Source organism: Cheilinus undulatus, linkage group 5 (genome assembly GCF_018320785.1).
Source record: "Cheilinus undulatus linkage group 5, ASM1832078v1, whole genome shotgun sequence".
NCBI lineage: Eukaryota > Metazoa > Chordata > Actinopteri > Labriformes > Labridae > Cheilinus > Cheilinus undulatus.
The window spans coordinates 40688857-40714373 of NC_054869.1; the positions used below are offsets into that span (position 1 = coordinate 40688857).

At 40.2% G+C, this 25517-nt stretch overlaps 1 protein-coding gene across 4 annotated transcripts in view; it reads left to right on the forward strand.

The window, feature by feature from the left end:
- Positions 1 to 12146: 12146 nt before the first annotated feature.
- Positions 12147 to 25517, forward strand: part of LOC121509577 (transducin-like enhancer protein 1) — a 33980-nt gene continuing 20609 nt past the window's right edge. For 2 of the 4 annotated variants that reach the window (XM_041787036.1, XM_041787037.1), the window contains exons 1-6: positions 12147 to 12892; positions 14067 to 14167; positions 16261 to 16324; positions 16990 to 17034; positions 23340 to 23402; positions 23546 to 23650. In XM_041787036.1, the coding sequence (XP_041642970.1) occupies positions 12869 to 12892; positions 14067 to 14167; positions 16261 to 16324; positions 16990 to 17034; positions 23340 to 23402; positions 23546 to 23650 (402 nt within the window). In that variant the 5' untranslated portion in view covers positions 12147 to 12868. The remainder of the gene's footprint in view (positions 12893 to 14066; positions 14168 to 16260; positions 16325 to 16989; positions 17035 to 23339; positions 23403 to 23545; positions 23651 to 25517) is intronic. The other 2 variants (XM_041787038.1, XM_041787039.1) reach the window with 1 other exon arrangement.

Genomic DNA, 25517 nt, shown 5'->3' on the forward strand with positions numbered 1-25517 from the left:
GCCTGCAGGTCTTTAGGTGTGGTTCTGGGTTCTTTTTGACCTCCTGGATGAATCGTTGATGTGCTCTTGGAGTAATTTTGGAAACTCCTCCTCTCAGATCACTCCGAGGTTGGTTCACCATTGTTCCAAGTTTTCTCCATTTGTGAATAATGGCTCTCACTGTGATTTGCTGAAGTCCCAAAGCCTTATAAATGGCTTTGTAACCCTTTCCAGACTGTCAGTGACTTTGTTTCTAATCTGTTCTTGAATTTATTTGGATGGCTGCATGATGTGTTGCTTTTTCTTTATCTTTTAGCCTACTTGACTTTGTCAGACAGGTTATATTTAAGAGATTTATTGATTCAGTAGGTCTAACAGTAGTCAGGCCTGGGTGTGGCCTGGCTAAATTGAACTCAGCTTTCCAAAATATATGTGGTTACTCACAGATAATTCATGATTTAACAAGGAGGGCAATTACTTTTTCACACAGGGCCACGTAGGTTTGGATGGCTTTTTCTCTTGGTAAATGAAATCATAATTTAAAAACTGAATTTTGTGTTTTCTCAGCTTTTCTTTGTCTGGTATCAAAATTTGTTTGATGATCTGAGACACTGAAATGTGACAAATGTGCAGACAACAGGAAATCAGGAAGGGAAGACATATTTTTTCACATTAATTTATATGGTGGATGTTTCTCTGTCCCAAAGCTGCACACTGAACCACAATTTGTTCCAGTCCACAAACTTGAAATGTCACAACAATGTGTAAAAATGGGTTTCTGCTGTCATATGCATGCCTCATATGCAGGTGAAGAAACAAAGAAAGAGCAAAACACACTTTTGACTTGCAGCATGTATTTGTCTCAATTTCTTTTGTGTGGTCAATATTATTATGCTTCCAAAACCATGACACTGACCTACAGAGATTTTATAGCTTTTTCTTTCTTTTGAGACTTCTATGCCTTTATTGTAGAGGGGGAGAGTAGAGAACTAGGAGAAGAGGTCCTGCTGTACTTGAAAGGGTCACCACAATCCATAAACAGAAAAAGGTTTAATCCTGATAATTTACAACCATGAAGATCCACTTGTTGCATCAAAACTCTTTTGATGTTGTGTGCTCCTTTCTGCACTGTCTTGCATGCACATCTTGCAATCAAAGTGGTCCAGGTTGGCTCAGGGGATTCTCCTGTCTGTGCCCACATGGACCACCAGCACTGGCAGTTTCTACCTCAACTACAGAGTCACTGGACGCTAAGGCCATTTTTGTAAAATGAGGAAATTTCACCACTGGACTTGTTGCACAGGTGGCATCCTATCACAGTACCACGCTGAAGCGACCTGAGAGCGACCCATTCTTTCACAAATGTTTGTAGAAACAGTCTGCATGGCTAGGTGCCTGATTTTATACACCTGTGGCCATGGAAGAGATTGGAAAACCTGATTTCAGTTATTTGGATGGGTGAGTGAATACTTTTGGCAATATAGTGTATATTCATGCTTTAGTCGGTTGCACTGTGTACTCTTACTTAATGTTGACTGTTACAAAAGTTATGAGCCATTGGAATTAGCGGCTGTGCCACAAGCCACTTGTGCACCAAACCCCCACAGGTGCAAGGTCATTCAGCGCTGCTTGTAGCCCTAATTCATCAAGTGCTCTTTGTTTTTTTCCTTTGTTTTTGAATGTTTGCAATAGACATTTAAATCAGTCAATCAATCATGGGACGTAAGTGGGATTCTTTGCTTTTTGGAGCAGCTTCTAGTGGTCACTTAAGTAACTGCAGTTTTTTGCACTTGTGCACTGCCTTCATTTCCAACACTGGTGCTTACTGCCCGGTTTGACCCAAAAATATGTCAACGTTGAGCACAAGAGCTAAAAAAAACTATGCAGAGTAAACACGCCTGCTCTCATTGCATCATCACACCTCAGCTGCAACAGTTGGTGTTGAAACTTCAGATCAGTCTCTTTGTCCTCTGCATGCTTCTGGTTTTTGTGTGGAAGATGACACTGCCAAACACTGAAATGTGAAGTGTGCACTTTTCTGCACAGGCAACACATTCAGAGCAACATATCCTCCTCCCCTCACACAAAAACACACAAAAAGGTACTAAAACTCCTCAATAAAGCCCCCCTAAACTCCCACCAGCAGAATCCAGAGAAAGTGTGTGACAGGCGGGATGATGGCATTCAAATATCAGCCTTGGTTGTCTATTAAAAACAGAAGAGTCAAAACAAAACAAAAGGACTCCCTGGGACTGCTCTGCCAGAACCCTCATGCAAATCATCCGCTGTTGACACACACACCACCTCATGACCATGAATACACTCTTTAACACCCTGTCCACAGAAACACACTCACATGGAGACTAACCAAACTAACCAAATGTGCATAAACACATTCAAATAGCACTGAGCCAAAACAGAACGCACACATGTTTGCATATAAGCTCAGACACACAAAGAGACACACATACACACCACGCCAACGCTCTTCTCTTGGCAGTAAGTGGGACAAGAGTGGGATCACTCCATTTGTCGTCCCACACAAAGCTGCTTGTTCAGTCATTATCTGGGAGAGCCTCTTCTCTCCTCTACAGCAGAGATGACCGGGTCACTGCTAAAATAGCCACTTCTCCCACATGTCACTCCTCTCCTCTTCTCACCCCCCCCCTCCCTCCCCTCCTTTATAAACAAAGCTCAACCATTTGTTTTAGCCACTAAAATCAGAAAGAAATGGGGCATTTGCAAACCAAATGAGGCTTCTATGGCAGGTTCTTGTACCCCATCCAAAGCAGAGGCTAATTGTGTGCTTCTCCACTCTAAACAAATGAGTCGGAGAGAGAGAGGGAGATAGAGGAGAGAAAGAAAGACTTTTGAAGTGAATGAGTAGACGGAGTATTTGTTAAGGAAATCGGGAAACCAGCGAGCTCATGTGCTATAATGTCTATTTGCCTGGTGACTGTTGCTGAAAGCAGAAAGTATGACAAACTTTACCAACACACAAAGTGGAAACCACTACACAGACACCACGTGGGAGCCTTTCCCTTAAGTGGCCCTATATTCTCTTGCTATGTAAGCCATTAATGGATACCTTGACGTCTTAATCCTATAATCTTAATCGTATTGTACACACTGCACCGGCCATAGTCTGAGTTAACAAAATGTGCTGCCAACGCGACCTCAGAGGACTTTCACAACACTGCAAGCCACGTAATGTCACTATTCATTAAATTGAAGCTGCTTTGCAGGGTATGTTGTTGATAAAAGGAATAATAACCCTCTTTAAACACCTTACATCACCAGCTTTAAATTACAGCACTGTAGCAGTGTTTCATAATGGTATGTAAAGAATTATCAGCATTGTTTTAATTCCTACAGTCACTGTATGCCTTGGAAGTTTAAAACATCAGCTCTCAAGGGAAATTTAAACTTTCCCTTGACTAAGTTATTCAAATTAATGAGGAAAATACTGTCTTGTGTAAATAAATGACCCAACACCCTTCACTTATATCAACAAAATGACATTTGTATAACTTTATCCTCAAGGGATGTGTGGGATTAGCTTGCTAAATTGTTCACTTCTGATCCCTTTCTTGTCAACAGCAATTACAGGTGAGTTTAACTAATAATAAGCATTTTTGTCATTTCAGACTCACAAATGTGGTCAAATTCCTCATCCAAACTTTAGCTGCCTGCTGCTAGTAGCTACTGTAGCATTTCTTAATAACAACAATGGTCTTTAATCCCATACAAACAACCACTAACTGCTAGAGCATTGATAGCATCCTGTAGGAACAGTGCCATTTAGCACCATTTGATCCAGAAAATGAGGATAAAGTTGTCAAGAGCCTGTTTCAGGATATATTCACATTGAATGAAAGCTTTTAGGGCTGACAGTTAGCACAGGAGTGTGGACGTTAGCCTGCGAAAGAGATAAAGAACCTGTGGTGCTAGCACTGCTAATGTTAGCCTCATTACAGTGGCCAGGAAGTCCCACACTAATGTATTGTCAGAATGCTTCGCATTTAAAGAAATTCCCTTTGTATTAATAGAGAGGACGGCTGCAGATAACTACAACACAAACAACATGAATACATTTTCTGAACACTTTACATATGAAGTATGACACATTTGGAGAAGCTACGCTAGAGAGAGGTACAATTTCTCTGTGTTATTTTGCAATTTTAAGGTAATAATGGGCCAAAAAACGTTGTTGGCTCAATTGAATGCTATATTAAAAAACTGTAACCCAGAAAGCTTCTGTGTTTGCCACTATTTTGCAATGCTAGCGTTGGTTATGTGCTCTTCTGCCTCATTGTATCTCAGTTTTCCACTTCAACAGCTGACAAAATGTAAACATATACTGACAGTAGATTTTCTATTTATCAGCCATTAAAAGAATAAAGTGACAGTCATGAACTTACGTGGATGATAAATTTCCATTCGGTTGGTAAAAAAATGACGTTTGGTAAGGCAGGGAACTCTAGATGGGGAGTGATTCAGACTACAGGCATCCGTGAGCTGCTATCCTCTGATCAACCTGTTATGCCAGATAGACTGTTTCATATATTCATTGCATGGATATTTTTCACATTCATCTGGGACACCTCTCACAGAGAGTGGACAAACCTTCTGTCACATTCATGATGGGCCAATCAGAGAAAACAGGAAAAAATTAAGGTTGTAAGCATGCCAAGCTCCAGAAATACAGTGAGCTGGAGGCAAACATTTCTGAATCAATAAACAACGGAGCATGATGTGGATAAAACGTATGCCAAGGTTGATCAGTAGAAGATGGAAAACGTCTTCTCCACCAAGAGGAGCTTACATTGCAGCTCTTTAGTCTTGTTTTAATAAAAGATTGTACATGAGGTCTGATTAAACTGCTGCTTTTCTACAGCTACATCCAAGCTAAAGGCTACAGTACAACTCAACCCCATGTGACGATTGCACACCAAGACAGATAGGAAGAAAAGCAAAAACATCTTTTCTGTCATGAAAAGCTTCCAGTGCTGTCCTCTTCTATTTGTTATATTAAGAAATGTGGTTCAGTCCTGTAAAAACTGCCTCTATATTGAAGCTACAGCCAAGCGAACTGTCACACTAACCAGCAACCATTGCTATCTGTTCTCAGTACAGCCTAACCGCAGCCATAGCTACCATTTCGTTCTCCTCAAATTACACTGGTTCAAACAGAGTTTGGTTTAGCACAAACATTGTGGATTAGAGCTTTTCAAAATTGATTTGCCTGATGATTGAGTCAGGATTGTTTTTTGGCCCATTTTCACCTTAAACTTCCAATAACATTGAGAAACTATAATACTGGTTTGCCTAACTTCTCCAAGTACATCTTGTTTGAAGAGGCAACGCTCACTGAAATCTCTGAAGACTAATGCCACTATTGCCAAGGACCTTATACAAGCCAACTTCAAAAATACTGAAATATCCCTTTACAGAAAACATGAACACAAGTAGCTTCATAATGTAAATTTTGGTAATGTTTGACTTACTCTCTCAACTCTCTCTTGAAGTCTATCCACAACAACCCTCCTATAGAAAAATTTTCACAGGATGTGTAGCATGTCTGTCTAGAAACTCAATTTCGTACCATTTTAGTGTGACTAACATGTTTACATGTATTTTAAAAATCAAGTTTCAGTTGGACTTACACAAAAATTGAGTTTTTTTAACATCATATAAATGTAGGAAAAGATGTTAGTGAGAGCAGGTGTGCACTCTATCTATCCAGGTGCATCAGATAGCTGTTCACCATGAGTCTGGTTCTGCTGAAGTTTTCTGCCTGCTAATGGAAGTTATGTGTATCATCATATAATATAATATATCATTCTGAAAATCAAAGTCTAGACTGTATCATGATTTAACTTTGTTGTGACTCTGTTCTGTATAATATTACTGGTTGATTAATACTAGTATTCCTGGCTACCATTACATCACAAAGACAAAAGAACACTCCAAGCAACTCAGAGAAAAGTTAATGAAAAGTATAAGTCAGGGATGAATGAAAAAAAAATTCCAAAGGCAGCAAACATCCCTCGGAGTACAGTCAAATCCATCAAGATATGGAAGGAATATGGCACATGTGTAAATCTGCCCATATCAGACTGTTCTCACAAACTGAGTGGCTGTGCAAGAAGGAGACTTGTTAGGGAGGCCACCAAGACACCTCTGACTACTCTGAGGCAGTTACAAGATTTAGCAGCTGAGATAGGAGAGACTGAAGTGTTGGCTGGGGTCTTCACCAGTCAAAGCTTTATAGGAAAGAAAATTCATTAATTCTGGACTAGAGTTCACTGAAAGGCATGTGAGAGACCCAATGATAAAGTGGGAGAAAGTTCTTTGGTCTGATGAGACCATACTGGTGCTTTTTAGCCATCAGACAAGATGTTATGTTCTGTATAACTGAAACACTGCAGATCACCACAAACACACCATCCCCACTGTGCAGCACTGTGGTGGCAGCATCATGCTGTGGGGATGCCTCTCAGCAGCCGCCCCTTGAAGGCTTGTAAAGGTAGAGGGTAAAATGAATGTGGCAAAATATAGGAAAACCCCGGAGGACAATCTTATTCAGTCTGCAAGAGAACTGAGGCTTGGGAGCAGATTTATTTTCCGGCAAGACAATGACCTGAAGCATAAAGCAAAAGCTACACTGAAATGGTTCAAAGACAACAAGATGAATGTGGCGAGTGTGGAGTGGCTAAGTCAAAGCCCAGACCTCAATCTAATAGAGGATTTTTGGCTGGACTTGCAAAGAAGAATGGAGTCAAATTGCAGAGTCCAGATGTGCAAGCCTGATTGAGACCTATCCACACAGACTCAGCGCTGTGATTGCAGCCAAAGGTGCATCTACTAAATACTGATTGAAGGGGGTGAATGTTATTGTCACTTACTTTACCTTACATATTTTTATTTCATTGACATTGCTTTGTAGAAATCTGTTTTCACTTTGACATTAAAAAGTATTTTTTTGTAATTTTTTGTCAAAAAGCCCATTTATGTTGACCATGATGGATTTATAAAATCAATTAAAGATTAAAACATTCAAGGGGGTGAACATTTTTATAGGCAGTGTATAAACATTACTAACAGAACATATAATGGTGATATAAACAGGTCAGCAGATACTTCCCTACATGGATGAGGAAGGCAGCAGTCTTGTATCCTCTTATTACTGTTTGTTGTTACAAGTTTTTGTTTAGAGAACTGAGAAAGCACTGAACCAAACTTTTAACGATTACCTCTTTTTATAGGAACTCAGGAGCATGTCATGAAACTTTTGGCTATTGTCTCAGCTTCCGCTTTTATTTCTATTTCCACACTCAGAAGAGAAGTTTTCTAAACCTATATGCTCAAACTCAGAAGTGTGCAAACTTCAGGTTCATTCAGGTCATGCTCGAGTGCACTTTTTTCACAGATACCTCAGTACTACAGCTAAAACCATATGAATACCCACAACAGAATCACTGGAAATTCAAAATTTAGTTAAATAATAACAATTTTCAGGAAACATTGTTATCCAAAACAAACCCAGAAATAGCAGAAGTTGGCCTTATACAAGAATCTCAGAGGTTTATTTAGTTAACTGCATTAATTTCATTTGACACTAAGACAGACACAGCTTAGACCGTTAATCAACATCACCTCAAAATATGGTGTTAGCATTATGACAGATTTTTGTGTGCAAATCTGTGCATAACAAATCGAAGTAACATACTTGATAGTCTTAAGTTGAAGAGAAGACAACTTGCACTTAAATTTCCTAAGATAAACTATTTGGCACTAAAACTGGCAGAAACAAATGACCAGACATTGTGATTGGCTTATATTAGGGGACAATTGGATTGGTTGATCTCAGGCAGTGTGGGTGACACCGGGAGAAGGTCAAGTCAGGAACGCACAAACAAAGAGAAAGACAAAATGAGATCAAACAGGTGTCTGCGCACACACAGACTCACACTTTCAAATAGGTGTGGTTTCACATGCACGCCACAATGATTAACAGTACCACCCACTGAACAGCACCTGTGTGTCTGTATGTGTGTGTGTGTCACAGTCAGGAGTCTCTCATATGGACTGGATCAGCCGCTGCACAGGTCAGGGGTTGAGCTCTCTAAGCCAATCGCAGGTCGGCGCGGAGCTGTGGGGCTTTGAGTGCCGCTTGGAAAAGGATAAGTGGAGCAAACAGAAAACCTTGAGCCTGCTTTACGGCCCAGTTTGAACAACCTCAACTCTCATGACATGGTCACTTCATCGCAGCTGTTGTTAATCGATCGCTCTTAGGAGTTTCTCACCCAAAAATACTTGACTTCAAGTCAGGTGGACATTACTCTGGCTGTAGTTGTGACTTGCACATGCCTGAATTTATGATTTGGTCTTAGAAGTTTACTGACTAATCCAAAATAATAATCATAAGCCTCTTTCACTCATGTTTAAACCTCCTGAAGGTTTCCTGAATGTTTTTGGGATAAATTGCATCCTTAAACACACAGACAAGTTTTTCTTCCCCACTTTTACTTGGCTTTTATTGCCAGTCCAAAGAAAAAAAATATGTAATTATTTGAATGAAGTGTGACGGCAGCAGGAATTATGATGAAAAACCGGGATAATGTTGTTTTTTGTGAAACAGCTGTCTAACCTGTACCTTTCCAGGAAGTCCAGGGTGTACACCCGTCTCACCCAGTGACAACTGGGATTAGCTCCAGCCCCCCTGAACCCAAGCAGTATAGACAATGGATGTGTGATTTTCTCACGCTCATACAAACTCATACACATTTTTTGGGATAGCCTGCATATGTGTGTAACTGGAAAAAAAAAATGACCATGATTATCTGAAATTTTCCTGCCAGGCACTACTAAAACTACCATGACAATTCAAGGCGAGCTAATGTGTGAACATGGATGGTAATAGGGAGGTTCTCAATGAACAAGTAGACGGGAATGATGTTTATGCCATGCAGCTGGTTCATGATCTGTATCTTTGTGCACCTGATAAAGCTGCTTTTGACCTTTAAAAGCTTTCCTGCATCTTTATCCACCCATTCATTTACTCTCTAAATACATCCAATGACATGTAACATTTATATAAAGGTAAAAACATAACATTGAAAAATGACTACCATTACACCATGACTATAGCAGAGTTTTCTATGTCATGCTGACAGAGAAAATCTCCCACTTTGAGGGACATGTATAAAACAACTCAGAAATGTCTTAAAATTTTCCAAATTTTTTAGGAGTGCATGTGTGAAAAAGGCTTATGCTTTACAGTCAGCTCAAGTCTTCATCAGGGCTATAGTTGGTCCTGTATGTCTGAAGTAGGGGACAACCATCTAAATGAATGGGAACGGAGGAAAGTTAGTACTTTACAGCTCTAAATGGATCTGTACCCTGCAATTATTTACAGAAAATGTCTACATTCATTGAGTATGATCCCTACACTTTACACACTTTACAAAAGAGTGATTTTTACCACTGTGTAACTGATTTACCTAGCATAGAGGTGATCAATATCTTAAAATTACCCACACCTGGTAGATAGATAACCTTGCAAAGCAGATGGATACACCCGTTTCCTTATTTTTCACTGGCGAATCCATCTTGCAAAGCTCCCATCTAAACCATTCGGGCCCGGTTAGAAAGTGACAGAACCAATCAGTGTTGTGGGGCAGTACTCTCAGACGCGGCAGAGTCTTGACGTATGCAAGCAGCAACAAGAGGCCGGTGCAATTATGGTGGAAGAGCTTAGCGTGGATGCTGCTAAAGCACCAGTTTTATCAGAACTTGAAGACATTTCTTCTTTACAAGAAGAACACCGAACAGCAGTGAGTTGTTTTCTTTTCAAAAACGACAAAAGTCGTGTACTGACGTGTCTGTAGTCGCCATGGTTCACGTTATTCCTCGGTAGCTGCACATGCACACCTCAATAGCGGCTACATCACATGTTTTGTTGCTTTTATGGCCTGTAAAGATGTGACAGACACAATGTTTATCCAATCACCCTCCAAGTTTTTTTCAAAGCCTCTGCCCTTTCCCAAACACTTAGAATTGAGGGTTTTGCAGATGGATGTATGGAACACATCCATCTGACATGTCAGGTTAGTGGTCAGCACCACTTTGAAAATGGACCTTACAGGCTTTAGGCAGAAGTTTTTTAAAATTCCTGCTAACTGCAATTTCTCCATGAGTCTTTTTTTTTTTACTTTTGAAAAAAAGATGCTGAATGTTCCACTACTTTCCGGACATGACAGTAATTTAAGAATAAAGAATGTTTTAATTGTTGCACTTTGAATGCTTTGCATAGTTTTAAAACCTGGCCTTTTTGGTAGCATTTTGTGAAATCAGTAACACATATAAAACACAGGCATTTTAATTCCACACAACTACTACAATGTGCCTTGGGTTTCTCCTTTTTAGGACAATTGCAGTTTGCATTTTTGATTCAGCTATTTTTACTCATGCTCTTATCCCTTCACAAGATGAACAGAGCAAAGCAAACCCAAAGTTTCCAAAGAACCCTGTGATTCTACACGGACCCAGCAGTGTTTCTACACTTTTGTCCACACACAACTTGTTTGATTTTTTTCACAACCGAAAAATGTATTTCATCAAAAATATTTTCTTTAAAAAAAAATAAATACAGAAACATAAACTCTTAATCAAAGTCTCTTCATCTACGCATCTGGACACACAGACAAGCAAAGTGTGTGAGGTTAAGTAAAAGTAAAACACTGGCCTGTGCACATGAGATAACATCAGGGCTGGAGTATAAATGTGCTATATGTTGTTCTGTACTGCTACCTGGTTTGGCAGTTCTTTGCTCATTGTGATGTCCACACATATAATTCAACAGTATACTGTACTTAAGTCATAATTAGTTGTCAGAATGGTATTGGGTTGAACACTGTATCTTCCATCAATATTGATTTATTAAAAAAATATATATATTTAGACTTCAGTGAATCACACTGCCACAGGAACCAGCCCTGCTTCTGACTCAAGGAGGCAATCATTAGATTTTGGAGGAAATAGATCAGATATCAAGGTCATTGCTCCTCATGTTCAGCTCTAGTTTGTGAAAGCAATATGTCATGAACATTTTGAGGAAACTTCTTCAAATATTTCACAAATGTCTAGTCTGACTCAGGCAAGACCTGATGAGATTTTAAAGGTAAAGATCAGCAGGCCTTATGTTTTCCTTGCTTAGGAGTCTTCTGTGAATAACATTACCATAGGAACCAGCCCAGCCCTTCTTCTTGATCCATCACTGTTCTTTCTCTGTTTGGCACTTGTATAGCTCATGGAGGCATACACCAGGCAGTACTTGTGATTTTCACCACTCTGCATGTAATGGCTCCTCTCTGTTTTCTGCACTGCTGACCTTTTGTTTCTTATGTTGTAGTCTGGATCAGTGTGTTTGGATCATAATGTACCACCCTGAAGCCATTAGATACCTCCTGGCAAGTTTTCACTCTGTGTGAAAGTATGACAAATAGCCTTATTTTTTAAAAAGGGTGCTTATTATCAGTTAAAACTGGGGTCTGGGGTTTGTCTCTGCACTCAGTCCCCTATCTGGCGTGAATGTAAGACTGAATTCATAGGAAACAGCAACAAACTACTTTAACAAGTAGGGAGAAATATACAAGCAGAATAATTAGGTTATTTTTCTTTTGAGAGAAGCAGAACTAAAAGTGAATCCACGTCCTTCTTCATAAACGTACACATAATGTAATATCTCATAGGCAGATAAGAGTTGAAGAGAGAGATATTTGAGCTGATTTACCATGACACTTGTTAGGAAGGTTCACAGCAGCTACTAAGGACTGCATTTGTGTACCCTGCGCCTGCTGAGCCCACGTTACTTTGATTGACAGGTGAAACTTGCCTTCACAGACCGCACTGCCCGCCCAGCGCGCCTCCGGAATAGCAGCTCCCTGATGCGCTCTGATTGGCCAAATTCCGCGTAGCTCAACCAGGTCAACTGACTCGGGGCAGTTTACAGAGCAGTGATAGGTCCGCGGCACAATCTACAATTCTATCCCCACGTGGAACGACGACTCTGATTGGTCCGCGGCCGCTTTGTGGGCCGGCCTACATTTTCGGTTAGCTGGGAGCGTGAAACCGCGTGAGAAAGTTGCCATTGAGGTAAAGCAGAGCTGGACGGAGCGCCGTTGCCGCCGCTGTGGGAGTTGTTGCTATCAAAACTAACAACATATTTCCTCTTTTTTTCGTGCAATCTATTTTGGAAGCAGGTTTGCTGCTCAAACTCAGCGGGGAAGTAATTTTTTTGTTTTTGTTGACCGTTTAACCGCCACTAAGCGACCGCGACGAGTCAAGTGGGAACTCTTCACTGCAATTAACTTGTGTTGGATGTGTTTCTGATGCTCTGACCGATAGCCCACACTTTGTGGCTGTCTGTTGACGGTCTATCGGCTTCAGTTTATTTATGTTTGTTGTTTTTCTTCGTCGGAGTACATCGGAGCCTATACAGAACAAACGCTGGAGTGATAGAAGTGGCTCCAACCTTTTCATTTCTCACCTGGTTCTTATCCTCAACCCCCCGCTAGCTGCCTCCAGCTAATGAGCCGTTTCCCTTGTTTTTCCGGTTGATTAACGGCCGAGCTGCCGGTGGAGCGAAGAGGAGAGACACACACGGAGGAGCAGGGATTCACATTAAACGGTCAGTGAACTTGGACGGAGCGGAGAGGTGGTCGGTGGTCGAGTTTTGTATCAAATTAGCGGCAGCTGGTCCGAATAATATCAGCCGATGGATTCGTCTCCGTGATCTGGAGCTCCCATCCCCATCGTACCCTCATTTGATCCCCTAATAACGGGATTTTAGGAAGGAAACGGTCACATCCTCCCTGAGATAACCATGTTTCCCCAGGGGCGACACCCGGTAAGACTCTTCCCCTTTTTCTCTTGCTTGTACAGTTGTACACCCGACTGACCCAGTATTCACAGACGACATATCCTTCTGATGTTTTTAAGAACTTCCATACTAAAACACATAGCAAAACAAACTCGTTATTCTTGGCTATTGGGCTCTGAAGAGACCCTGTGAGCCGGAGTTACATAGGCAGTAGAGTTTGTTTAATAATAGGTTATAATGAAATGTTATTGACATTAGGGCTGGGCTTTGGGGATCAAAAAACTTATCTCGATATGGCAATAAATGACACTTACCTTTATGTACTGTGGTGGTCACAACACCAGATTACAGAACTTTGACATGATTCTTGTAAAACCCAATCAATATCAAACCTGTTTGATAGTCTAGACACCCAGTATTAGGTTATTTTTCATTTTGATAATAAAAAGTTGCAAACAAACTGTCTTAACTGTATGAAAGATTTGACAATATTTCCATATACTGAGGTTGTCAACACTTTTATACTCTTAACACACCCTATGTATCTCAAAATGATAAAATCTCTGTTATCTCAATTATCTGTGGCATAACAAGAACTTGACTACTGCAGTCATATTTTAATCCAAAAATAAGAAGCCAAAGTCTAAATTGCACAAAAATGTTGGCAACATTTGGAAAAGTAGTTGGGACTGGCATGTAGTGAGGGAAACTCAAGCCTCTTGCCAGTTCCACCCGTTTCTTCAAATGTTGCCAACATATATGGGCAATTTAGATAAAGTGCAGGAGTTTACCTGCAATTAGTCAATCAAAATAGTGGGTGTCTAGGACTTATTTTTTATTGGTGTGGTTCAAATGAGAAACCATATCATTTGAATTTTTGTGTTAGTGGCAGTGACTGGAAGCAAACTTTTTACCAAGCACTAGGACTGGCAAAAACAACATTAACTATATCAATATAAATCTATATATATCTTATCCAATATTGGATTGGAGAATATATCAGTATATCTTAATAAGATGATATATGCCCATCCCTAATTTACTGTAGTCTTTGTTTGATAAGGGCTACTAATTAAATGTTGTTGACATTACGTGTGAGCCAAGAGAGGATCAGATGCAAATTCTAGGTCAAATACTGAGGCAGTATAATGTGCAATGTGATGTTTGCAAGCCTTTTTGTGTGTGTGGTTGTGTGTCTCAGACGCCCCACCAGGCTCCAGGCCAGCCCTTCAAGTTCACCATCCCAGAGTCACTGGACCGCATCAAGGAGGAGTTCCAGTTTCTTCAGGCGCAGTACCACAGGTGGATAAAACAAACACACACATAGGGCTTGTCTGTCTGTCTGTGTATGGGCGGCACGTTTGGCCAATTTTCTCATTGTCGTCTGCCCTCTGAAACTAAACCTCACCCTAACCACAGTCGTCTCCTAAACCATAATGAACAAAACCCCAGCTACAGCCTCATACTAACCTGTAAACCTGGATTAGGTTCGCATACACAGCAGACCCAGTGCTCACGCTGCGGTAGGTCTAAGTCTTGGTGATGGGTGAGAGCCAGAGGGTGGCGTGTGGGCTCAGGGTTTCATAAATCACTCCTTATTTTCCCCTCTGTGTATGTAGTCATGCATTTGGTAAAGACCGCCTGAGTATATGTGTTTTTCTTTGCTCTGTGCGTGTGTACTTTACCTTGTTTGTTTTGTCTGGGAGGGTCGACCGCAACAGGTGAAAGCTGCTGACCTACAAAGCTGTTTTGTTTCTAATTCACATCCTGATTCATGCATACAAAGGGCAGGGTTAAGCTAAACATCCTACAGCCAACAGACATTTGCTGTTGTAATTTGACAGGAAGAATCATCTTCTCCATTTCACGCTTTGTGTCCTGAACAGTTTGGCTTTGTCTCTGCATCTGCTTGTGTTTTAATTAGTTAGTGAAAAACTCACAGAAGGCGACAACATTACTACCAAGTTGTTTGACACTGTTTAATTGCCATTGTTGGAGATATCTGGGAGAATTACTAAAATGCTTGTGTAGCATGCTCACTATTAAATCTTAAGTAGAGAAAAAAGAGTGAGTACCTAGTCTGTTTATGCCCAAAGTATTTGCTGATTTCCACTCAGTATGCTTACATTAGTGATGTTCCTATGCACGTAATTTCCCATTGAATTAATTCCAAATATTATTTCAGCTGTCTGGTCTAAAATCAGATAAATACATTCTGTAAACCAACTTTACACAGCAAAAATTAAACGTCACACTGTAATGAAGCTAAGTTTGTTTTGCAGAATGTGGCTATCATTAGCAGTGCTAGCACTGCAGGTCTTCAATCTCGATGTCTCAATATTGTGCCTTAATGATGTGGTTATATGTAAGCATAATCTGACAGCCTATGGACAACGGTATCCCCATTTTCTTGCTCAAATGGTGCTTTCCCTATGAGATACCATAATTGCTACAGCAGTTAGCCATTCTTTATATCTGATTCAATGGTATTATGGCAGCAAGGTAGTAGTCTTTAAGAGCGACTACAGGGGCTTCTAGTAGCAGGTTACAGTTTAGACAGAGTTTCACCTCGCTTATGGCCATGCAATACTACAAAATGTCAGTGATTAGTTTAACGTACTTGTGATTCTGGTGTCGAGGACAAAGGGGGTTGTATTTCACCATTTAGCTAGCTAATTATGCGCATCCCTTGTTTACACACACAGTTTATTCAGGCTGTAGCTCAGTAAGGATATTTAACCAAATAATTGTCTTTGTCCAAGTATACATGCACCAGGGGAACAAAGTATGTACGACTTCCTTACGTTACGTGGTGATATGCCTCCTTTCAGCTTGTTACTGTTGGATCTTGTTCTGGTTGTCCTAGCTAACACGTTAGCAAGCAGCTAACTGGTTGTATATCAGACAGGGAAACCATGAACAGTTTTCCAGCTCTGTACATTTTGTACAAGCCCCATGCCTTACTTTTAGACAAATGTGATGTATACTATGTACCTTTCATGGTCTTACATGGTTTTTAACTTCGGGTCAAGCCAGGCATAAACCCTGTTGAATATGGGCAGATCTCCCGGTCACATCTGAGCTTGTTTGAGGTGAATACACGCTAGAGCAATTCTGTCTCCAGCTGTGTTTTCTTGAGATGTTAGTCCAACTTCGAAAAATTCTATTTATTAATTTTCAGCCAAACTAACAAGTGTTGATGCATTTGGAAGTCCATTTGTATTCAGACTAACACAACAATTAAAGGTTTGTAGCTGCATTTAAACTTACGGATTACAGATACACTTGTGTGCAGAAAATCGGGGTGCTGTCTGGTTTGTGGGTTCCATGGACTTCAAATTTCTTTCTCAAAGTTTCATATAAAGTAAAAGGTTTATTGTTGTTGTGTTTTACAGTCTTAAGCTGGAGTGTGAGAAGCTGGCCAGTGAAAAGACGGAGATGCAAAGACACTACGTCATGGTGAGATCTGGTTTATGATGTGCACAATACCTGACATCACATAATGAGACGTTTGCCCAGCTGAAGGATCCCTAGGAGTAGATTCTGAAGAGATCATACCAGCTTTATCCGCTCACAGGCTGATCGTCTCTCCAACAGCTGCTTAGGGAGAATCTTAATTGAAGATTGCATACCTTATTATCTGAACAAATCTCAGAGGATTAAAAGTCATGAACAGCAACATAGTAATACCTGTTTTTGTTATGCAGAGTTTCCTTACTAATACATGCCAATGATGATGATCAGAGAATCCAATCAGTCTTTGCATTTTGTGAGAAGCAGCACTAGTTTTTTTTTTTTCCACAAAACTTCACTGGATTGAAAGAAGGAGGTTCTACCTTTATCTCTTCTTTCTTTAATAGCCACTTAACCTGAAACAAGTGAGGTCAAAGAAGGATTAGGGTGTGTCTAACACCATTAGTCTGACACAGAAACAAACATGGACAGGAATGTGGCTCTGGTTTGTTTGCACATACAGTGAACACTCATGCTTAGATTAAAGGCATTTTATTTGCATGTTTTAAAATCTTCTCAGCATGTATGACCTAGTGTAAATCTTTGCATATGTGTTTTAGTTGTTAGAGCTTTAAGATTTCATCATATTTTGACTTTTTTGTCCTCCTCAGTACTATGAGATGTCCTATGGCCTCAACATCGAAATGCACAAACAGGTATGGATGCTTATCTGTGTGTCTTCCTGGTCATCCGTCTCTCTCTCACTTTTTCTGTTTCCCTCCCTCTCTCATGGCAGGGTTTGATGTATTTGGTGTGTGCGCCTGTTGACGTGTCCTTGTGTGTGTGTAAATGCATTTGTGTGTTCATCATTTGTGTGTGTGTGTCTTTTACTGTATGCCTGTGTGTGTGGATGTGCGTTTATTTGTGATCGATGGGGCTCTGTCTCCATTTCCCCAGTTAGGGCTGGCCGCCTGAGCCCAGAGGCAGGATGAATGGCTCTGTAGATTGATTGGTGCTGTCTAGGGGAGCGGCCTGCTTTATTACATTAGAGGGGCAGGGCTGGGGAGGGCGGAGGAATCGATCACGGCAAGACTAGCAGAGGAGAGACGGTGGAGCTTCTCTTTTTAGAGGCAGGGAGGCGAAACCAGACCAACACGCGTTAGTAGGGCACATGCACAAGTGTGCAAATACACAAGGAACCTAATGTGATGTAAGGCAAGGACATGAATGTTCTGCCCTGAATAATTTATGCAAACACATGAGGACAGGGACAATTAAACACATGCACAGTAAGGCACACACAAACAGAGAAAGGCAAACATGTTTATGCATGAGTACACATACACAGAAGCATAAAAAGGCAAACGTACTCTGTAGACACACGGATGAGGAGGGAAAACTCTGACTCTTTTCTCATACACACGAATTCCCCACAGGAGTGGTGCATGGCTCAGAGCGTTTACCAGTAATTACCACAGCTATCGACCAGTCAGACCAGAGGAAATTGGAGGTAGATTGGCCTGGCTGCTTCACTGAGGAGTGGAGATGCTTCTTCTCTGACTCTCTCACACTCCCCTCCATTAGTTTTCGCTCATGCTCTCCTTCTGCTCCTGTGTTACTCACTATTTTTTTTTTTTACACCCAACTTCTATCCCTTTTTATGGAGTCTCTTTTTTCCTTCTGCTGCACCCCCACCCTGGGTTCTTTTTTCTTAGCTCCTAATTCGTTTTATGTCCATGTGAAGCTGCTGTTCTTTCATTGTGAGAGATGCATCTCCTCCCATTGTCCACACACACATAAACACACACTCACTAGCACACACTAAAGCTCCAGGGGAGGTCATTAGCTTTGGGCTGCAGTTGTCAGAGCAACAAGCTTCAGTCAGAGGGGGGTCTGGGGGATTCAGAGCAACCCACCTCTTGCTGTGGAGGTACGAGTGTGTGTATATGTGGTGTGGCAGTAATGCTCCAATTATATGTGTAATGGGAAGCCTGTTCTCTGCAACACATCTCTGTTTCCTCAACTTTTGTTTACTCACTCTCTCAATAATTTGAATATCATTATGTGGGCGGTGCAGAACAGAAATTCTACTCCAAGATTTTTCAGAAGATGATAACTTAGAGTCTTCATTACCTTCTGTCTTCTTTCCTCTGATTGTTCTTGAGTCACGCTTTCTAATAATGCCTCGCTTGGGGATTGCACCTTGTGGTATTTGTGGCCCCATCTCTTTGATCCTTGTTAGTTTTGTCAGTTAGCTTAGTAAGATTAGCTGAGCTGACCTGATAGTAGTTGGTCTGCCTATTTTCAGGTGCCCTAATCAGTCAGCCTTTATACAAGGCTAATTATAGGCTTACAACTCACATTTCTGAGAACTGAAGTGCAGGTATAGTTTGCCTGAAATAGCTCATTATTTCAAGCTTCCTAGACCAAGCTTTAAAAAGTTGGATATTATAAGGTTGAGTTAGTGAGCTAAAGTTGGCTACTTATCAGCTGGCCGAAGGGGGAATCCTTCATTTGAAAGCTGTTACGATGCATACGTCAGATGCATTTGTACATATGGGATGCATAGGGAACACTTACCACATGAATGCTGCACATAATGAATCAGATTAAAACACATAATTATAATTGATTAAAATCCTGTGGTAAGGCTCATTAGAAAATAAAGGACATAATTGAAAAGCAGACTACAAATACAATTTTGTCCATCAGTATCAAATTTTAGACAGTCCGAGCAAATCCACACATGAAAATTACATTTACTGTTTGGCATGTTGTATTTATAGCAATGCCACTCAATAAGCAGTTATAAATGTTTTAAGGCCAGCTTCTTTTAATCCCATAATCTCTGTGATTGTTGATAAATATTTAATCATCTGTTTGTCTGTTATTTACAGTAAAAAGTGTTCCCTAAATCTGTTCCATATTTACTTCCCTCTAATTTTGTTACTTACCTTTTCTTAGCATACCTAACTACCTTATTTACATCCTTCAAGCTTGTGTCAGTTTAAAGTTCTCTGGTAATGTCTTTTTTAAGAACAGATACACTCCCCAATTATATTACAGGTGAAGCAGCTACTTATTTAATTAGATCAAGACTCATTCTTGAAGGGCAAGTACTTTATTTAGCTCACCCAAGTACATAATTGGCTGAACCACGGCAGGGTCATTTGGGGCTGATAGGTGTGTGTGACCAACTGATCCAATGAGGACATTTATGCCACACCATAAGAGGACACCTTCACAATGTCAGCTTTCCGGGAATAACAAAATCCATTTAGTAACATGTAGAACAAGTGGCATGGCTTAAGGTAAGAATCAGCTTGGCTCCCTGCTTTTGTCCAGACTTGGATATCAAGAGATGGATTGAGGTGAGGATTTCTACAGACTTTAATGATCTCAAGAAGCAGAACTACACAAACTTTTTGGATCCCATGACTTTTCCATTGCATAATTTTTGTCTGTTATTTTTAGGTCAAGAATCTTTCTTTGTGCATAGAAATGGCTTACAATTGAAGATCTTATTTTTAGCTTGGTGTGCCAAAAAAAATTCCTCATTCAGCAGTGGTCACACTGATGTTGCCTGGCTTGCCTGCAGGTGGTAATTAGCAAGTGAGTCAGCAGATTTATTGTTGTAACTTCGGTTAGTTCCTCCAAAATTTAGATGTGACAATACCAAAATTCAAACCACTGAATTGATACAAATTAATATGAAATATTGACACCTTTTTCTATAATATGGTATCATATAGAGGTATGAGACACCCAATGTTGGGTAATTTCTTGCATATGATCAACAAAGAAATAGGGCTGGGCGATAGGACCTTTAAAACCAAATCTGATTTTGTTCTTACCAAACTAGATTTAGGATTTTAATCAATTTTCTTTCCTGTGTAATATTGCAACAGGTGCATAGGGAGTAGGGAAGTAAATTCCTATTGAAAATTTGTATATCAAGCACTAAAGACAATAACGTGAATAAAAAATACAAAATAACAAAATAGTTGGCAGGTATACAGAGTGGGTTAGCGGAGATAAAGTCAGAGGAGAATGTTGCTTAGTCAGATAATTGCCTCCACTTCTTAGTGTACACCTGTTAAATTGCATGTTTTTTACTTGTTGAGGAGAGGGTGAAACAGCAAGTTGGTGCACAGATGATCCAAGGTATTTCTCATTCTGTTGGGTTGTTTCCAATTTGTTTGCTTTTACTCAGCTGGACCATGCCTGATGGGAGCAGTGAATGGAGTTCCAGAGAAAATCTAGATTGATATTTTTTTAATCTAGATTTTCACAATGAAAAAATTGTTTTACATATGTATTTCTTTGGACAGGTGTGTCGCAGGGCAAGGTATCTAGCTAACAGTTCAAAGAAAACTCCCGCACACTGTCCAACTTGCAAAAATTGTGTATTAGCAAAGTTTCAGTACTAGACCAAGGTTTGCCTACTGTAGGTCTAGTGCCAAAATGTTGCAATTAAATACCCCCTTTCTTTGCAAGATGGACAGTGTGCTGGAGCTTTCTTTGAGCTGAAAATTTAGACTTTCCACAATTTGATTAATCGATGAAGGCCATTTGTTTCCCAGGCCTAGTTAGAAGTATGACTTCAGATCTGTTGCTTTTGAAAGCTGTGTCAATTTTTATGCAGTTGCTCATTAAAATATCAGAGGTGTTATATTTTAAAACACTTAATATCGAATATTGAAGTATAAAAAATCTGAGGCCTGTTCCTTATACTTACTTTCAGCATAACAGCACCTTGTCCACATAACATAATTGAGCATGTGCATGTTAAGGCAGTTCCTAACAACTAATTTTAAAGTCATTTAAACAAGCTAAAAAATAAGACCAGAACAACATTCAAAACAAAAAACCCTCTCATAAAATGGTCACCAATGAACACAATTTATTTAACATGACTAGACACTGAACCACAAAGCCTGCAGGTGTCCCTTTGACTTCCTGAATACGGCTAATATAACAGTGCTGTGTTATTTCCTGTCTGTCGTTTGTGATGCACCTTGGGCTGCTTGATGTTATTAATGAAAGGTGCTTTATTAAGAAAATTGAGTTGAGTGCTAGCACCACCAGCCTGGGGACCTCCTTGCAGGTTGACATTCAAATGCTTGTGCTCATTACACTTTGCTTTTCTAGATCAATCTTTATTTGTATAGCGCTAATTCTAACCTGAGTTATTTTAAGACACTCTGCATAGAGGGCAGGTCGAGACTGTACTTTCTGTGATAAATTTAGAAAAAAAGACCCAACATTAATTCACTATGAGCTGAGCACTAAGCAGCATTCAGCATAGTTTCAGTGGCAAGCAAAATTTCCCTTTAACAGGCAGAAACCTCGAGCAGAACCAGACTCATGTTGAACACCCATCTCCTGAAGTTAGGTTGGGATTGAAAAGGGGTTGAGATAAAAGCAGAGAGAGAATAGGGAAATGGAGAAAAAGTGAGAGGCAGGTGAATGAAGAGAGAAGGGGGGAAAAAAAGATGAGAAAAAGATGCAGAAAGATAGAAGAGTGAGGTGATATGTTCGTGTGACCCATAGGAGGCCTTAAACAACTTTATCTCAACCTTAAAAAAACAGCAGAACCATGCTGCTTCTATGAAATGCTGTCTGTTTACTTTGCTAGTGTTCGTTCTTCAGGTAGCAGAGCATTAGCCATTGGCTGGAGAAAAGGCCTAAACTGGTTGTGGAGTTACGACATTTAACTGTCATTGCAGGCCTGAATTGATAAAAAAACATTTCTAATTAGTTTGACCCACTACTTATTCTGGTAGTGAAGAGCCCGCATGTCAACTTTAATCGTTTAGCCATCTAATCGCGCACATCCCTAGAAGAAGTAAACAGGTTTAAAGAGATTGGCTAAGTATTTGCCCCTTTGTCATGATACCTGATCCATCTATTTGTGTCAGTATCAATGCAACCCTGTTAAACATGTTAATATAAGCATGTTGACCTGAACATGCTAAACTGTGTCAGATTTAGCTCATTGGGCCATTGTACCTAAGTCCAGCCTCACAGAGCTGTTAACATGTCTGTAGACTTACTTTGACCTTTTCCTGAGAAAGGAGTTGATGCAGTATCCATAAGTCACAGTTGAAGAAAAAGGCAAAGTGATACATTATTAAAAGAGAGCAGGGAAGTTTTTCATTGAAAAACGAATAACTTGTATCTTTAAAGTTTCTTGTAAACAGGAAGTGCTTTTAAATTACTCTCAAAGAGGGAAACTGGTCTTAAGAACCAGTTATTTCTGCATCGGTTAAATAATAGTTGGTCGTCTAAACTCACACAGCTGTTTGCCTTGTGCTGTTTTTTTTCAGAGAGTTTCCGTGATGTGTTGTGAGAACATAATAGTGAAAACTGACCAAATTTTCCTTGGATTTCCCATTAGAACAACAAGCGTATCCTTGAAGCTTTCCCATCCAGCTTGTGCGTCTGTGTCTATTTATTTTGGATTTGTGTGTCTGATGAGCCATTCCTACGTTTCACGGCTGCTCCAGTTCCCTCTTCACCCTGGCCTTCTACGTATCAATTTGATTGGATGATGTGTAATATGAGCCCCCTTATCTGATTTGGTGCCACTGTGGGGGTATCTGGTTTCAGCCAATTGTTGCCACCTCCGGGGGTTTGGGGGGCAGGCGGATGTGTTGGCATGGATACTGGGGGAGAGCAAATGAAGTTAGAAGCTGATGAGATTATGTTAAAGTGCTGATGGGAAGAGGGACAAGAGCACAGAGGGTGGAGAGAGAAGAAGAAAAACAAAAGGGAAGAAGAAAACTCGCACTGATAATTAGCATTAAAAATCTCATTTTGCTGGTTTTGATGCTGAAAATGACTTACATTGGATTTGTGTGTAGAAGGAAGTGTACGGGTGTTGTGATTGTGTTGTTTTCTGATGGGTCTCTATGTGTACGCATGCTTGTATTACTTTATTGTTGTTATTGAACAGCTGTCTTCTCTAAATGGATGTAATTATGTTATTAACAATGAAGTCTCTCTCTCCCTCCATCAGACTGAGATTGCCAAGAGACTAAACACCATCTGTGCACAAGTCATTCCCTTCCTCTCACAGGAGGTAAGTATGTGTGACTTTGAGCTGCACGCTGTGTTTTTCTCTGCTAAATTTGTCCTCTCTAGTCGTCTCTGCAAGCTTTACTCATAAATCATCCCTTTTACTCTTGATGTTTAGCAACACTGTGTGTGTCTGTGTATTCACAGCATCAGCAGCAGGTGGTTCAAGCTGTGGAGCGAGCCAAGCAGGTGACCATGGCAGAGCTCAATGCTGTCATCGGGGTACGTGGACTGCCAGGGCTTCCACCTACAGTGTGTATTCCTCTACTTACTTGATACTTAAATCATCTTTGTATGTGTCCGCTCTTAAAATGTATCACAAATATTAATGCTTGGCTCATCATTAATAACAAATAACTTTGATGCATTGAATGCTTAACAAACAAAGATGCTTAACAGTGTATTTTAATGGTGACCAATTATAATTAGCATCCAAAAAAGCACAAGCTTGTTGTAATAAATAAGACAAAACATGTTTATGTTAATAACCGGCCTGTTTGCATTTTGAGTAAGGAAGGAAGTCTGAGGAAAATTACCATGCTTTCACACCATTTTGATTCAGTTCTAAGATGTATACACTAATTATCAGCTGACCCATTTATAAAAAGGTGTTTGGAATTTGATTGAATTCTAACTAAGTTATTGATAATAGGGATGTTCCATTACTTCCATTTCCCACAAGCCATTAGGATAAATGCTAAATTAAATCAGGTTTAACCAACTAGTCTAAAGAGAATAAAATATTTAGAAAACAGTCACATTCATCTCAGGGTCACTGTGTCAGCCATGCTGTACAGAACATATCAGGCTCCCATCCAGTGTTGGGCAAGTTACTGAAAAATAGTAACTAGTTACAGTTACTAGTTACTGCTTGCAAAAAGTAACTGAGTTAGTAACTGAGTTACTGCTTTGTACAAGTAACTAGTTACTTTGAAAAGTGACTCAGGCATTACTTCTTTCACTTCAGTCCTCATTATTGTACACATCAAATTAATTTGTGTAGTTATGACAGTGTGAGAGGAAATAACTCAAATTTGATATGTCATTGTAGGCATTATCATTATGTTGGAAAGTGGTGAAACAATCGAACTCAGTAGAAATGTTTCTCAATTTTTGACCGTGTTAAAGCATTTTTAACACTGTTTAAGAAGTCTCAAATAGATATAGGCTACCCTACTGACAGAGTAAAGATTAAATCCCAGCTGCTCTCTGAATATCTTTTTACATGGTGGTCCTATCCCTTGTCTTATCTTTTTCTCTCGTTATTTTTCTGAAGACAGCGGACTACACAGCTTATATTAGAAGCGTGTCTTTAACAGCATACCTTGCTATCAGTCTGTCCAGTGCTTCCTTCGTGACACACTCTGCAGCTGGCGGTGAATTAAATCCAGTCTTGGGTTGTTTTCATGGGGCGGTTCCTCCCTGCTTGCTCTGCCCAGGTAACGTGAGCTGTACCTGGGTTAGCAGTGTCTTTAGCTCTCTGGAAATTAGTTTAGCTGAAGCGTGTTGTTTAACTCAGTATTTTGTAAAGTTAAAATTGCTGTTCGTGGAGGTGGAAAGGTTTACTTCCCTGTTCTTTTTCGTCCTTTATCCCAAGGAGGGAAAAGTAATTCTGGTGTTTCCAAGACAGAGAGCTCACGCTTGAGTGCTCGGCCATGACGTGTGTGTGCGCGCTTCAGTGCCTGTGTTTGTTTGTTTCTGCAGAGACTTTTCTCTCTCACAGGATGCTGATGTGCTTACCGCTCTGTCACGTCGTCTGCCGAACCGGATGTTTACTAACCTTCATCAGCGAGTTGTCAGCTGTAAAAGTAACGAGTAACGTGTGATCTAAATTCCCAGTAACGGTAACGGCGTTATTAATTTTGAAAAGAAACGTGTTACACTACTAGTTACCAATAAAAGTAACGTAGTCACTGTAACGCGTTACCTAGTAACGCGTTATGCCCAACACTGCCCCCATCACACCTGCTAACATTCGCAGCAAGTTACGCCAGCCTTCGTTTCTCTTTGCAGATTAATATCGTACTTTGATATATGGCCTTTTCACTTCAGTTGAGTAGTTTATACGCGAGTTCAACCCCTGTCAGCCTACATACCACTTTTTTTTTTTCCATTTATT